Here is a 17,744-nt window from a genome sequence, read left to right as displayed (position 1 = left end):
CTAACTAGTCTCAACAAAGCTGCAAAGTCAAAAATTCTCTTTAAAACATTCCCACCAAATTTCTTTTGTCAATTGGTCTATTGCTGCAAAAATGGAGATTTCACACTAAAGCTACTGCAAAAGGTCTAGAGAAATTGGTAAAAGTGTGAAATTATACATCAAATTGAAGAGAATTTAATGCTCTATAAGCTCATAATCAGCATGGATTTTTCTCATCAATTTTTAAAAAGTTATAAGAGCAAACATAGAAAGAAATTGGTGGCAAACGTGTTTTTTTTCAAAAATGTCACGCCTTCAAGAGCGGATATCTCGAGAGGAGATATAAAAAAAGTTGTAAAATGCATGTTTTAGGAAATTATAAAAGCTTCAATTTGTTATATGACAGTCAAGTCCTTAGGATACATAGTTTTTGAGTTTTATGCGAGAAACCAAAAAATGATACCTTTAAACCACCCCCACCCCCTTAGCACAGGGGGTTTGGGTGGGGACTTTTGATCTGTTTACCACCTTCCTACCCTAAACAGAACTGCGGGGTCAAAAATTGTCTTCCCAACTTTTCCCCCTATAATCTTTCCTTGACTGGACTTAAAGAGAAGTCCAGAACCAATTTTTGCCTGCAAATTTTTTGTGCTAGATACAGAATGGCCCAAAAACCTCGTATTTTCGGTTCATTTTCCAGTTTTAAACTACTTCTGCCAAAACCAGTCATTGGACAGTAAAATTTGCTCTTGCCTTTTTTCAGATTATAAAATTCTGAATAAAATGGAATCATCCTCAGCTCTCTATATCTTATGTGTACTGAGTTACAAAAACGAGTAAAATTTCAACAAAAAAGTCAATTTTAATGAATTTTAGTTTTCAATCAATACCTTCTGACAATATCTTCTGATTGTCACAATTCAAATGTTTAATTCAAAATCCCTCTGGGTAATTTTGTGCTCTTCAACCTGAGACCGGGTAGAGCACACAGAATTACGCCCAGAGGGATTTTGAATTATAAATTTGAATTGTAACAATCGGAATATATTGAAAATTTGGCATGCAAAAATTGGTTTTAGACTTCTCTAATTTTATTATTATAAACGAAAATCCAAATTAAATGCTGTTATTCACCCCAAAGACTTCTGCCTCTGCGAATATTGACAACAGGGTAAACAGCTAGATATGGAAACTCGATGTGCGCTACTATTCAAAAATTATTTGTCAGCCCGGGAATCGAACCCAGTACCTCTTAATTGCCGGTCAGGAATGCTAATATATTCTCTAATATATCCAAACAATATATTGAAAAATCAGAACTAAAATATATTGCAAACACCAATGTATAAACCGGTAGTGACTGGACTATAATGTTTTAAAGGTTAATGGTAGGTTAGGGAGTTCCGTTTTTCGAAATACAGCGTACAGCTATAATCGTATAATGGTGCTACATTTTGATCGAAAACATACTTGTGCACTTTTGAAATTGTTATTTAAGGATATTACCTTTTTCCAAATGGACCCCCCTTCTGAGTAACCCCCAACTTATATTTTCTTTCATATTAATAATGCTTTTTAACCGGCGGGGAAAACCGGGAAAACGAGAAATATACGGGAAGTGTACGGGAAATTTTCTGAACCTGATTCAGTGGACACCCTGTTTTTGAACATACTGCTTATATATTATAATGTTATAAATATTATAATATATTATAATATTATAATTACAGTTGGTAGCACTGAGCTACATTGAAAGTCTAGTGGAATCAAAGCTCCAGAATTTTGATTGATTATTGGTTCTTACTGTTAAAATTTCTCTCAAGTAAGTATTATAGTGATTCTATGAGAACTGAGTTACCTGTGAGGAAAATTCAAATCGAGGAAATCGTGAGTTGAACCAATTTTAATGACATAACTAGGATCATACTTCACTTCTGACTCCATTTTGTCTACCGGCACTGTCTTGAGTTTCAATTGAGTGTTTGAAACTGTCAGCCGTTAGTGAACTTGTGATTACTGTTGACACTGTGTTTGGCTATCAGCTGTGTATTGTTGTTTACATCCTGTTACCATGACGACGGCCATCCAAGCTCGGGTTGTAACTGCTCGACTCTCAGGAGAGAGCGGCGTAATTGGGTGCTGCCATCTCTAGCCTAATTCTACCGCATTAGGTCAGCAGCCCATCCCCGAGTAGGACTGGCTTATCATATCAGCTAGCGGTATTGCGCTGATAACATTTTTTCACATTGATAAATTCATTTATCAAACAGGCTGTTTTCAATATCACTTTCATTGGTGATCAACGCAGCAGGTGCCAGCTATAGTACGGTACTGTTCTGAGTTCTTTGCGCCCATTCATTTATTTAGGGTACTGTCGCTTCACTTTTCTGTGTGACGCTGAGCAGAATTTAAAGGCGCAAAATGATGACACGAACTGGAAGAAATATCTTGAAGACGCAGATGAAAAAAATTGTTACAATCTCAAAGAGGGGTTGATAGACGATGGAGTTGTTGATATTGCTGTTAAAATTCGTACAGTCCTGGAGAATATATCTAAAACGTTTTCAGATGAAGCCGTTATTTATTTAATTCCAGAGGTTACTTCCCTTCTTAATAAATATGACGCCTCAATTTAAGTGAATGAGGAGAGAATGTTGACCGACTCAGCAGCGGAAAACAAAACGCTTCAAGGATTGCTTGCTCAAGAAAAGAGAAACAGGAAAAGTGAACTTGATGATTCTATATAATTATAATGAAAAGAAGGCTGATGAGGAGATTGAGGTGCTGAAATCAAACCTAGAAAAATTGAAAAGCAATTCCGACGAATTAAAAATAGCGCTTGATTCAAGAGATGCTATTATAAATCTTTTGCAAAACGATTCTCAGCTCACGGCGAATAAAATTTTAGAGTTAGAGTCCGAATTAACATTAGTAAAGAAGTATCGAACAAAGTTCCAATCTCCAAAAAAGACATTAAAATATTCACGAGTTACCAGGGAAAATGAAATTAAGACTTCAAATCGCTTTTCTGTATTGGATGAAGTGAATGCTGAATCACCTTTGTCACAATCAACTGAAGGACGTACTTTTCAAGTACGGGCTCAGGTGCACAGGAATGCTACGAGTTCTCAGTTACCACCAAATCAAATCGCTCTTACTAGCACTTCTTTGAAGAATTCTAATAAAAAGAAAATTGTTGTACTAGCGGATAGTCAAGGTAGAGACATGAATAAATACCGGAGTGGCTTATTCAATGTTTTTGTTTACACATTGCCGGGGGCAAAGTTGAAGCAAGTGATCATGAATGGTATGCAGTTCATAAAGGTCTTGACAAAGGCAGGTTATGTGTTGGTTATTGCAGGCACCAATGATTTCGGTGATGGTGAACCAGGTCATTTAACGGTACATCAAGCATTGTATTTAGTTTTATCAGCAGGCCTAAACACCAACATTTTAATTTGTGCGATTCCATACAGATTTGACAAACCTCATCTCAATGATGATATTTATTTCGCCAATTTAACAATATCCAATAGAATATCGGCATATGAAGGAATATCTGCAGTGTTTTATGGAGGATTCAGTGAAATATTGCAGAGTCATCATTTCAATAAGGAAGGTTTTCTTTCAATAAAAATGAAAAGCGTTTGTGTAAATTTGTAGCTGAGTCAACTGTAAGCAGAATTAATGAAACTCTAAAAACGAACTGTCAACGCGGTAATAGTACACTGTCTTCCATATTAATGGAAACTTGTGACAATGATGAAGCATCTATCAGCTATAACGACTGTAATGATTGTGACAATGTAGATGCAATAATCTGCAACAATGACTATGAAGTGTCTCCAGCATCGGCTCTATTACCCGTTGATCCTCTAATAATGTCTTTGGACCAATCAATGTATGCTTCAAGAAGGTCTCTTCCAAATTCAGTATCCTCTCTTACTTCTATTGCAGAAAATGAACTAAATGTTACAGATAGTTCATACAATGATTTTTTAGGTTTCAATACTCCTCCTGGAGTAGCGGTATACAAGCTCCAGTAGTAGAGGATGCTGCTGAATCAAGTTTCCTGAGTTTTCAAACCAACGAAAGACACGGCAGAAATATGAATAATTTGATTTATGTACCATGTCAGCAGAAAGCAAGTAGGAGGGCATCCAACATTAATGACATCAGTATAATGCATTATAACATTCGCAGCATTCGCTCGAATGATAATGAACTCACCATTCAACTAGAAACAATGCAGAAGGAAGGTGCATTACCGAAATTGGATTTTCTTTGTTCGTCAGAAACTTGGCTCTGTGAGCAGGAAACGGTTCAACTGCATAATTTTCAACTCATATCTTTCTCAAATCGATCTGGTCAGCGAGGAGGGGGAGTGGCAATATTTGCTAGAAATGGAATAGCATCGTCGGCTTCAGTCTTTGATTGCTCACTTGAACTGAAATTTGAGAGTACTGCAATAGTGTTTGAGAAAAAGTTTCTTATTTTATGTTTATATAGACCACCCAGCGGTGATATTCTCCATTTCTTCTCTGATCTAGAGAGATACTTGGATCTGATTCAACAGAGATTCAAAGGAATAATTCTAGTTGGTGACTTCAATGTGAATTTCCTAGTTAATTCATCACACAAACAAGAATTGTGTGCACTTCTTTCTGCTTTTGGATTCACCGGTGTTATTGATACTCCTACAAGAGTCACATCACACTCTGCGACCTTGCTCGATAACTGCTTTCTCTCTTCAACAATTGAATACGTCTCTTCGGGTGTACATTCTTTGGCTCTGTCTGATCATTATGCGCAACTAGTTACTGTGAAACTGCCGCGTGGCCTAATGAACTACAACAGAGATGAGTTTCTTGTAAAGCGAGTTTTCTCGGCAGAAAATAGGACAACGTTTGAACAGAGTTTGCAGAACTGTGATTGGAACTGTATACAACTTGTACCAGGGACCATCAATGATAAGTTGGCTGTATTCATGAAAATGTACTCTGCGGCTTTCAATGAAGCATTTCCTCTCAAGAAACTCAAAGTAAGGAAGAAATCAGAAACTGTAAAATAGTCTTGCCCATATCTGAATTATTTATGTTCCTGTAAGAGAGATATTCAGCTGTTTACCAAACTATATCCCAATGATATTGTGTTAAAGCATAGATATAAGCAAATATCTACTGAAATAAAGTCACAGATACGTTTATTAAGAACAGAATATGCCAGCAGACTGATTAGTTCATCAGAAAATAAGCCAAAAGCAATCTGGGATGTGATTAAAAAAGAGATAAAATATAATTATAGAGTGAACAGCTATAAATTACAATTAAATGAATCCTTTACTGAGTCACCAAGTGAAATAGCCAATTTATTCAATATGTTTTTCGCTAAGGACAGACCACATATAATCAGTAAACATTATGCAAATTATATGGACTTGTTAGAAAGGGCGGATTCAGGAAACTGTCAAGTGAATGATGTGACAGTTAAATCTGTAGAGGATGTAAAGAAAATAGTAAGATCTCTAAAGGGTAAGATGTCCAGTGGTTTGGATGGTGTTCCATCACGAATAATGAAGGATTTCTTTCACTTTGTGGCAGATACTGTGACTTACCTTTTAAACTTGTCTATGTCATCAGGAATCTTTCCATCCTCATTCAAGACTGCCAAAGTCAGGCCACTCCATAAAAAAGGATCAAAGGAGCTTATTGAGAATTGACAGTTGATGCCATAAATATGCTTTTGGATGAGGTCTATCTTTCATTGGATGGTGGCGTGAAGGTGGCTGGATTCTTTGTGGATTTAAAAATGGCATTTGACATGCTCAGTCATGATATAATCTTCAATAAGCTGAGTTATTATGGTGTCCAGGGGAACTTCCTGCAGCTGATACAGTCTTATCTGAGAGACAGGTTTCAAGTTGTGGAGTTGGAGATTCAGCAGGATCGAATTCAGAACTATCCTCATCGCTCACAACCCCAGACTGTAAAGAGAGGAGTGCCACAAGGTTCTATTTTGGGGCCATTGCTCTTCTTTGTTTTCATCAATGACTTGTCCGCGAATGTCCCTTTGGCACAAACTATACTCTTTGCAGATGATGCAAATTTCATCATAACATCTGAGGAACCAGAGAGCTTGAAGACTAGTGCGGAAAATGTCTTGAGGGATGTTGAAATATGGTGCAGGGCTAATGAACTTCTAGTTAATGTCTCAAAGACAAGCTTCATTAACTTTTCGATCAGGGAGCAACAAGAAAACGCATCACTTCAATTTAGAATGTGTGATGCTGCTGTTGAACGGGTGGAGAACACTAAGTTTCTTGGCGTATTCATTGATCAGTGCCTGACCTGGAGACCACATGTAGAGATCCTTATAAAGAAATTAAATTCAGCTATTTACACTCTTTACAAATTGGTTAGGATGTCTGATGAGAAAGTTTTTACCATGGCTACTTTGAACCCCTTTTAGTTTATGGTATAGTTGCATGGGGAGCTTCAATCCATGGACGTCGTGTCTTCCTCACCCAAAAGAGAGCCATCAGAGTGATGTTTCGAAAACACGCCATCCTTGCAGGGACTTATTCGCGACAGCGGGCATTCTTCCGGTTCCCTGCCTGTACATTTATTTTTTGGCGAGTATGGCACTGAAATGGAGAAGTGGCTGGACGACTAGTGCAGACATTCACTCTCACAACACACGCAACAGGGAGATCGTGAGACTGGATGCCCACAGAACCACGTTTTTTGAGGCGAGCCCACAGCATATGGCCAAAAAAGTGTATAATGCTATTCCAATTGAAATTCGAGAACTGAATTCTGAAATAGTCTTCAAGAAAAAATTGAAATTGTGGTTAAGTGAGAGATGTTTTTATGACATTGGTAACTTTTTCAATAAATATTATCAACAGGTTGCATATAATCTCCAAAAGTCACTGAACACTAATACTTATAATACAACTACATTAAATGCTGAGCCAATTGAAAAGGTATTTAAATTTCATCCATTATCAAGAGATGAGTTGTCAAGAATAATAAAAAATTGAATAACAAAAAAACAGTAGGATTGGATGGGGTCTCAAGCAAAATTTTAAAAGAATGTGAAAATGAATTACTGGACCCTTTATTGCATCTCCTTAATACTCCACTAGAGCAGGGTATTTTCCCTGATGATCTGAAACAAGGAAAAATTTTGCCAATTTTCAAGAGCGGTGATTCTGAAAGAGTTGAAAATTATAGACCCATTAGTATTCTAAATGTAATAAGTAAAATTTTTGAAGAGTAGTTTTAAATAGGTATTGATGCACCTGGAAGAAATTAATTTCATATGTGATGAACAGCATGGGTTCCAGAAAGGGAAATCTACTAAGACTGCAATAGTATCCTTGTTGAAAGACTAATAGATATAATAGATTCAGGTGAGAAGGCAGCCGCAATATTTCTTGATTTATCCAAAGCTTTTGATTGTGTGAACCATAGAATATTATTGGAAATACTAAAAACTGTAGGTGTGAATGGTATAGAACTAAAATGGTTTGAATCATATCTCATAGGTAGAAACCAGTGTGTTGAGCTTACCAAGGTGGATGGGAATGAAATAGTAAAAATTAAATCTCAAAAACTGGAGGTCCAGGCTGGAGTACCTCAAGGCTCAATTCTGGGTCCCTTACTGTTTCTGTTGTATGTGAACCAATTACCAAAAGAGTTAAAAGATCACAGAGCTCTGTTGTTTGCTGATGACACATCGCTTATCTTTAACAATTATTTATTAGATAGTCTAGAAATAAATGCTTTTACTGGAGTACAGTCAATTGTCCAATTCTTGAAGCAAGGCAATTAACAATAAATAGTAAGAAATGTCAATTCCTACAATTCAAAAGTAAATATAATTCAGTAGAGGATAGAGAAATAAATGTGTTTGTAGAGGAAATGAATTAGACCAAGAAGAGAAAGTAGCATTCTTGGGAATTTTATTGGACAGGAAATTAACATGGCATCCTTACATTAAGGAAGGTTTTCTTTCAATAAAAATGAAAAGCGTTTGTGTAAATTTGTAGCTGAGTCAACTGTAAGCAGAATTAATGAAACTCTAAAAACGAACTGTCAACGCGGTAATAGTACACTGTCTTCCATATTAATGGAAACTTGTGACAATGATGAAGCATCTATCAGCTATAACGACTGTAATAATTGTGACAATGTAGATGCAATAATCTGCAACAATGACTATGAAGTGTCTCCAGCATCGGCTCTATTACCCGTTGATCCTCTAATAATGTCTTTGGACCAATCAATGTATGCTTCAAGAAGGTCTCTTCCAAATTCAGTATCCTCTCTTACTTCTATTGCAGAAAATGAACTAAATGTTACAGATAGTTCATACAATGATTTTTTAGGTTTCAATACTCCTCCTGGAGTAGCGGTATACAAGCTCCAGTAGTAGAGGATGCTGCTGAATCAAGTTTCCTGAGTTTTCAAACCAACGAAAGACACGGCAGAAATATGAATAATTTGATTTATGTACCATGTCAGCAGAAAGCAAGTAGGAGGGCATCCAACATTAATGACATCAGTATAATGCATTATAACATTCGCAGCATTCGCTCGAATGATAATGAACTCACCATTCAACTAGAAACAATGCAGAAGGAAGGTGCATTACCGAAATTGGATTTTCTTTGTTCGTCAGAAACTTGGCTCTGTGAGCAGGAAACGGTTCAACTGCATAATTTTCAACTCATATCTTTCTCAAATCGATCTGGTCAGCGAGGAGGGGGAGTGGCAATATTTGCTAGAAAAGGAATAGCATCGTCGGCTTCAGTCTTTGATTGCTCACTTGAACTGAAATTTGAGAGTACTGCAATAGTGTTTGAGAAAAAGTTTCTTATTTTATGTTTATATAGACCACCCAGCGGTGATATTCTCCATTTCTTCTCTGATCTAGAGAGATACTTGGATCTGATTCAACAGAGATTCAAGGGAATCATTCTAGTTGGTGACTTCAATGTGAATTTCCTAGTTAATTCATCACACAAACAAGAATTGTGTGCACTTCTTTCTGCTTTTGGATTCACCGGTGTTATTGATACTCCTACAAGAGTCACATCACACTCTGCGACCTTGCTCGATAACTGCTTTCTCTCTTCAACAATTGAATACGTCTCTTCGGGTGTACATTCTTTGGCTCTGTCTGATCATTATGCGCAACTAGTTACTGTGAAACTGCCGCGTGGCCTAATGAACTACAACAGAGATGAGTTTCTTGTAAAGCGAGTTTTCTCGGCAGAAAATAGGACAACGTTTGAACAGAGTTTGCAGAACTGTGATTGGAACTGTATACAACTTGTACCAGGGACCATCAATGATAAGTTGGCTGTATTCATGAAAATGTACTCTGCGGCTTTCAATGAAGCATTTCCTCTCAAGAAACTCAAAGTAAGGAAGAAATCAGAAACTGTAAAATAGTCTTGCCCATATCTGAATTATTTATGTTCCTGTAAGAGAGATATTCAGCTGTTTACCAAACTATATCCCAATGATATTGTGTTAAAGCATAGATATAAGCAAATATCTACTGAAATAAAGTCACAGATACGTTTATTAAGAACAGAATATGCCAGCAGACTGATTAGTTCATCAGAAAATAAGCCAAAAGCAATCTGGGATGTGATTAAAAAAGAGATAAAATATAATTATAGAGTGAACAGCTATAAATTACAATTAAATGAATCCTTTACTGAGTCACCAAGTGAAATAGCCAATTTATTCAATATGTTTTTCGCTAAGGACAGACCACATATAATCAGTAAACATTATGCAAATTATATGGACTTGTTAGAAAGGGCGGATTCAGGAAACTGTCAAGTGAATGATGTGACAGTTAAATCTGTAGAGGATGTAAAGAAAATAGTAAGATCTCTAAAGGGTAAGATGTCCAGTGGTTTGGATGGTGTTCCATCACGAATAATGAAGGATTTCTTTCACTTTGTGGCAGATACTGTGACTTACCTTTTAAACTTGTCTATGTCATCAGGAATCTTTCCATCCTCATTCAAGACTGCCAAAGTCAGGCCACTCCATAAAAAAGGATCAAAGGAGCTTATTGAGAATTGACAGTTGATGCCATAAATATGCTTTTGGATGAGGTCTATCTTTCATTGGATGGTGGCGTGAAGGTGGCTGGATTCTTTGTGGATTTAAAAATGGCATTTGACATGCTCAGTCATGATATAATCTTCAATAAGCTGAGTTATTATGGTGTCCAGGGGAACTTCCTGCAGCTGATACAGTCTTATCTGAGAGACAGGTTTCAAGTTGTGGAGTTGGAGATTCAGCAGGATCGAATTCAGAACTATCCTCATCGCTCACAACCCCAGACTGTAAAGAGAGGAGTGCCACAAGGTTCTATTTTGGGGCCATTGCTCTTCTTGTTTTCATCAATGACTTGTCCGCGAATGTCCCTTTGGCACAAACTATACTCTTTGCAGATGATGCAAATTTCATCATAACATCTGAGGAACCAGAGAGCTTGAAGACTAGTGCGGAAAATGTCTTGAGGGATGTTGAAATATGGTGCAGGGCTAATGAACTTCTAGTTAATGTCTCAAAGACAAGCTTCATTAACTTTTCGATCAGGGAGCAACAAGAAAACGCATCACTTCAATTTAGAATGTGTGATGCTGCTGTTGAACGGGTGGAGAACACTAAGTTTCTTGGCGTATTCATTGATCAGTGCCTGACCTGGAGACCACATGTAGAGATCCTTATAAAGAAATTAAATTCAGCTATTTACACTCTTTACAAATTGGTTAGGATGTCTGATGAGAAAGTTGTTACCATGGCTTACCATGGCTACTTTGAACCCCTTTTAGTTTATGGTATAGTTGCATGGGGAGCTTCAATCCATGGACGTCGTGTCTTCCTCACCCAAAAGAGAGCCATCAGAGTGATGTTTCGAAAACACGCCATCCTTGCAGGGACTTATTCGCGACAGCGGGCATTCTTCCGGTTCCCTGCCTGTACATTTATTTTTTGGCGAGTATGGCACTGAAATGGAGAAGTGGCTGGACGACTAGTGCAGACATTCACTCTCACAACACACGCAACAGGGAGATCGTGAGACTGGATGCCCACAGAACCACGTTTTTTGAGGCGAGCCCACAGCATATGGCCAAAAAAGTGTATAATGCTATTCCAATTGAAATTCGAGAACTGAATTCTGAAATAGTCTTCAAGAAAAAATTGAAATTGTGGTTAAGTGAGAGATGTTTTTATGACATTGGTGAACTTTTGATTCAGTAATTTATTATTAGAATATTGTGATTAAGTAAAAACTTGAAATTTAAATTAACGGTATGATCTTTACTTTTCAGGTAATGGAGACTTTTGATTCCACTGTTTTTAGTTTATTCAACTACAATAATTCCATCTGTGATATTAACTTTGTTTTTAATTATATAGACTATATTGCATGTATATTGAGGTGACATTTGTAATGTATTTATGATGTATATTGTTTGATGAAATGTTTATGACCTGTGTTAATATTGTATTATATACGATGCATAACATGAAAATAAAATTGAATTGAATTGAATAATACTGCAATATTATATTATTGTTAGAATAAAATTTAAATTATTGAATTGATCTTATGCGAATCGTTCCAATTGCAGACAAACGACCTGAAAATGGTTCACCGCGGTGTGAAATTCTCGTGCAGATTCACACTGCAGGAGATACAGCAAAGGTGGTATGCTCTTCTGTATGACCCGGCGATTTCGAGGCTGGCGATATCGGCGATGCGCAATTTGCATCCTGAGGCGATTGCCAATGTCGAGAGCAAGGCTCTCTTCAGCATCAATGAAGAGGAAATACTCTCTACCATCAAATCGGTAAGCTATTGTAATGATGAAGCTCCTTTTGTCCGTCTGGAAAGGCTAAGGTCCATCCATCTCATTATGAGCCATTTAATTATGTGTATACATGTCTATTTAATAAAGGGCCCCAGATGTTTTGGACATGGGTCCCAGAGAATTCAATAACACCTATATAAGTGGCTCTGCTTAAACCCTTCTTATGATGTTGAAGAGTTTCTTCAGCTGCCAGAATCCAGCATACACCTGCAATGATCTACAACCGCTGAAACCATATACACAGACTGTCATTTTAAGAATCGATGGGAAAAAACCATGCTCATCATGAGCTAATAGGGCATTGAATTCTCTTCAATTTGATGTATAATCTCACACTTTTACGAATTTCACTACAACTGTTGCAGCAGCTGTAGTATTGAGTGTGAAATCTCCAGTCTTGCAACAATAGACCAATTGACAAAGGAATTTGGAGGGGATGTTTTGAACACAATTTTTGACTTTGCAGCTTTGTTAAGACTAGTTAGGAGGTGAACATATCAAAAGTCCCCATTCCTAACTCATGTGCTAAAGGGATGAGGGTGGTTTGAAAGTTGCATTTTTTAGCTTTTTGCTTCCACGCTCATATCTTGGGAACAATGCGTTCAACCGACATAACTAACAATTCAAAAAAGTAGCTAAAAAATGTCCTACATTTTTTGTTCAGTATCGATCGAGCAGTCGTAGCGAGGAGACGTAGTTTTTGTTCTAGTGAGAATAGTTGAAATAGTGTATGCAATAGTTAAAGTGCTGAGTTCAATGTTTTAATTGTTGTGCGCGAGTTCAGTGCCCTGCGCCGAAAAATCAGTTCAGTGCTGAATTATCATCTAGTCCAGCTAAGGAATGTAAAGAATGTGAGGAATGTCGACTCCCAAAAGATTGCCAACCTTCCTCGTGCCAGAGTTCGAAGAGTAGGAGGAAACCGATGACGACACGATGAGTCAACTTACACCGGCTAAGAGCGTTGATTCAGCGTCAATGACTGTCAACGTCAACAGTTCCCCGGAATCGTTTCTAAAAACGAACCAACTGAAAACTGCAACAGAGCAGTTTTTGTACAACGCATGGAAAGAAGTCACTTGTCAACTGAGTGAATAGAGAGAAAGAATGAATAAGCTGGAAAAGGAGTTGGAGAGAGCACGGTTGGAGATCAATCAGCTGAAAGAGATGTTTTCTTCAGCATCTTCAACGACACAGAAGCTTCAATCATCAGCTTCAAATACAATGCAACCAGCATCTTCTAGAAGTAGCAATAAAAGTTATTCACCACCGAATTGGGAGGAAGAAGAGAAAAAGGTGGCATCAGAGACTGCATGGATTCTCCCTAAACAAAAGAAGAGAAAAATCCGTGACTCACTAGAAAAAATAAGGCCTGCAACTGAGTCTACAAGTATGAAACCGACAGAAAAGAAAAACAAGCCTCCACCAGTCATATTAAGCAATGTTCAAGAGTATTCGAAGATTAAAGAGGCATTGAAATCGAAAAATCTCAATTTCAGTGCCAACATGATGAACAACAACCAGCTAAAATTGAATGTTGAAACTGAACAAGAATACAGAGATTTAACTAAGATGAAGCTAAATATGAATGGCACACGTACGAAAACAAACAAACTCGTCCAATTCGTGTCATGGCTAAAGAGCTTCATCCATCATGCGATCCAGAGGATATAAAGAACGATCTTCTAAGCAGAGGCTTTCAAATAATCAGTGCTGTCAACAAAATGAAAAAAGTGAAGAAGGATGGAAAAGGAACACATTATCAGACTTCCAATGTTCAGTATTCAAGAATACTGAAGATACAAAAAATATATGAAATTAAACATATTTGCTATATGAAAGTGAAAATTGAATCAATTAGAAGCAAAAAATGATTCCGCAGTGTAAACGTTGTCAGCGGTTTGGTCATACTCAGGCATACTGTCAACATGAACCTGTGTGTGTGAAGTGTGCTGGAAAACACTGGACCATTTCATGTACCAAGGCTAAAGAAACCCCAGCCAAATGTTTCAATTGTGCTGAGGCTCACCCAGCTAACTACAGAGGCTGTCTCATCGCTAAAGAACTTCAGAGAAGAAGAACTGAAAAAGACAACATAGTTGAAAGAAGTAGCGGAGAACCCAACATACAACCCAACAGAGAAAATTTACTTCTAGAAAGTACACTGGAGAAATATCCTATTCTCAAGTAACAAAACCCACTCCAAGCCTACAACAGGAGAGTCAACCAAAGCAGCAGCAACAACAGCAACAACAACTAGTTGATGTTAATAAGGTTTTGCAGGAAATTTTAAACAGTTTAAACATTCTTTCTGGACGACTTGACATCTTGGAAGGGAAGAGTAGGAGTATCGAGAAGAAAACTAGAAAATGAATAGACTTAGAACAGCTGAGCAGTTAGATGAAGCCGCAGAAAATTTCATGTGGCAAAATCCAGAAATCAGCCTGGAAAAACACTAGACAATACACCAGGAAAACAAAAGGATGCAATTACCCACTGGAGATTCGACAACTTGTTATAGAAAAACGAAGGGCAAGAAGAAGATGGCAACAAACTCGTGATCCTGCTGACAAAAATATCTTGAATAACAAAACACAACAATTGAGAAGAGAGATAAGGAAACTAACTGAGGGGTCCATTAATAACTACCTTCAAAATTTGACAGCTGATGCCAGTACAGATTATTCATTATGGAAAGCAACAAAAAGAATTAAGCGACCAATATCACAATCCACTCCAATCAGAAAACCAGATGGTAATTGGGCAAGAAATAACAGAGAAAAGACAGATATATTTGCTAATCATCTAGAAGAAATCTTTCAGCCAAACAACATTCAATCTGAAATTGATCCTGAAGAAGATATAATAGATGATTTAGATACAGAGATTGATCTAGTTTTTATAAATGAGGTTCAAGAAGAAATAAAAAATAATGTGAATACCAAAAAATCACCTGGGTTTGATCTGATTACAGGTGAAATCTTGAAGAAACTTCCAAGGAAAGGTATTGTCACTCCGATTACAGCATTTTCTTTCAATTTGGAAGGTGGCAGAAGTCATTATGTTGCAAAAGCCTGGAAAATGTCCTCAAGAAGCAAAATCGTACCGCCCAATATCTCTTCTACTTGTAATTTCAAAGCTTTTTGAGAAATGAAGAGATTGGCTCCCATCATAAGTAGCAGGAATCTGATACCAGCCCATCAATTTGGTTTCAGGCAGAAGCACTCAACCCTGGACCAAGTACATGGAATCACTAATGTAATAGAGAATTCATTAGAGAAAAAATGTATATGCTCAGCAATCTTCCTTGATGTGGCACAGGCATTTGACAAAGTGTGGCATGAAGGACTGATCAATAAACTTAATAAAATTCTTCCCACTCAACTTGTAAAACTTTTAAAATCATACATCACTAACAGATTGTTCAGAGTAAAACAAGGTGATGACGTCTCTGAATTAAAGGAAATAAGGGCTGGAGTTCCACAAGGTAGTGTTCTTGGACAAGTTCTTTATGTGCTGTACACAAGCGATCTTCCTGAATTGGATGCAGTGACAATTGCTACTTTTGCAGATGATACTGCGATACTGGCAGAAGGGGAAACAGTACAAGAAGCAGCCACAAAACTACAGAATGCCAGCAACAAATTCAGTGACTGGACCAAAAAATTGAGATTTCGATTGAATGAGATGAAGTCCATTCATATCAACTTCACAAACAAAAATATCAATGATCCGATTCGTATAAATCTAAATGGGAATGTAGTACCACACAGCAACACAGCAAAATACCTTGGAATGACTCTTGACGCCAAGTTGAAATGGAAAGAGCATATCAAGATGAAACGGAGTGAGCTGGGACTCAAATACAGTAAAATCTATTGACTGTTGGGCAGACAATCACAACTCTCATTGGACAACAAAATATTGATTCATAAACAAATTCTAAAACCTGTCTGGACGTATGGAATTCAGCTTTGGGGCTGCTCTAGAACATCTAACATCAATCAGATTCAAGCATTCCAAAACAAAGTACTGAGGAACATGGTGAATGCGCCCTGGTACATAAGGAACAGCGATTTGCACCAAGATCTACACATCCCCTATGTGACCAGTGAAATAAGACGATTGGCTGCCCATCATGAGCCACGTCTTCATCAACACGACAACACTGAAGTCATCAAACTACTAGACAGCACTGAACTCACAAGGAGGTTGAAGAGTTGGTGTAGTGCTAGTGAAGTGAAAAAAGTATAAATTAAATAAATGTGTAGCGAAAGAATTTAAAGTAGAAGAATTATAGATTTGAACTGTAGGCTTCACTGGAAGACTTAAGCAATAAAAATTATTATTTTAGGTCAAGAAATAAGAGAACAAAATTAATGGTTAGTCCTAGTGACTAGTTTTAATGGAAGTAATAATAAAAAAAATTTTTTGTTCAGTGTAGTTTTGTGATATTCTGAACAGTTCCCGAGATATTTGCTCTTGAAGGTGTGTAATTGTTGAAATAACAGGTTTTCTTCCGATTTTTTGTTCTTTCAGGGCTTATAATACTCCAACAATGCATCGTAGAAATTTATGCTTATTGTAGGTTTGTAGAGCATACAATTCTATTTAAAATTATGTATTATTTTACTATATCAAGTTTTCCTCTCATTGTTATAACAGCTTCAATGTAGGTGGTGAAATTTTCAATATTGCAACAAGTGTCAACTCAGCGGTTCCACACCTTCAACAGAGGGAATAAAGATGCGCACTTCTCCTATGTTCACCTTCTTGCTACTCCAAATTAAGCTGCAAAGTCTAAAATTGAGTCACAGACACCCCCTTCAAATTTCATTGTCAAATGTTCAATAATTATTATTGTAGCATTAAAAATTTCACCTTCTACATTGAAGTTGCTATAACAATGAAACGAAAACTTGGAATAGTAAAATAATACATCATTTTAAAAAGAATTTAATGCTGTACAAACCTACGATAAGCATTAATTTCTACGATGCATTGTTAGAGTGTTTCTAGACTTAACAAAGCTGCAAAGTCAAAAAATTGTGTTCAAAACATTCCCTTCAAGAGCAAATATCTCGGGAACTGTTCAGAATATCACAAAACTCCACTGAACAAAAAATGTAGGACATTTTTTAAGCTTCTTTTTTGAATTGTTAGTTATGTCGGTTGAACGCATTGTTCCCAAGATATGAGCGTGGAAGCAAAAAGCTAAAAAGATGCAACTTTCAAACCACCCTCATCTCTTTAGCACATGAGTTAGGAATGGGAACTTTTGATATGTTCACCTCCTAACTAGTCTTAACATAGCTGCAAAGTGAAAAAATTGTGTTCATAACATTCCCTCCAAATTCCTTTGCCAATTGGTCTATTGTTGCAAGACTGGAGATTTCACACTCAATACTATAGCTGCTGCAACAGTTGTAGGGAAATTCGTAAAAGTGTGAAATTATACATCAAATTGATGAGAATTAAATGCCCTACTAGCTCATAATAAACATGGTTTTTTCCCATCGATTTTTAAAAAGTCATGAGAGCAAAAATATACAAAAATTGGAGGCAAACGTGTTTTTTTTTTCAAAAATGTCACACCTTCAATAGCGGAGTCTCGAAAACTAGAGGAGATATAGAAAAATTTGAGATATGAATATTGTAGGAAATTATGTAAGCTTTAATTTGTTATATGACAGTCAAGTCCTTCAGATACATAGTTTTCGAGTTGTGTGCGAGAAACCCAAAAATGGTACCTCTGAACCATCCCCACCCCCTTACACAGGGGGCAGGGGTGGGGACTTTCAATATGTTTACCTCCTTACTACCCGAAACAGATCTGCGGAGTCAAAAATTGTCTTCC

General features: G+C 37.0%; 1 protein-coding gene across 4 annotated transcripts in view; it reads left to right on the top strand.

Moving 5' to 3' along the window:
- The window catches only part of LOC111052320 (microspherule protein 1), a 104,516-nt gene that overhangs the window by 66,391 nt on the left and 20,381 nt on the right, over positions 1 to 17,744 (top strand). For all 4 annotated transcript variants that reach the window (XM_039421476.1, XM_039421475.1, XM_039421477.1 and 1 more), the window contains one exon: positions 11,651 to 11,869. In XM_039421476.1, coding sequence (XP_039277410.1) covers positions 11,651 to 11,869 — 219 coding nt within the window. The remainder of the gene's footprint in view (positions 1 to 11,650; positions 11,870 to 17,744) is intronic.

This window comes from Nilaparvata lugens, chromosome 2 (genome assembly GCF_014356525.2).
Source record: "Nilaparvata lugens isolate BPH chromosome 2, ASM1435652v1, whole genome shotgun sequence".
Taxonomy (NCBI): Eukaryota; Metazoa; Arthropoda; class Insecta; order Hemiptera; family Delphacidae; genus Nilaparvata; species Nilaparvata lugens.
Note: the sequence above shows the minus strand (reverse complement) of the source record. Positions and strands in the feature narration are given on the sequence as shown.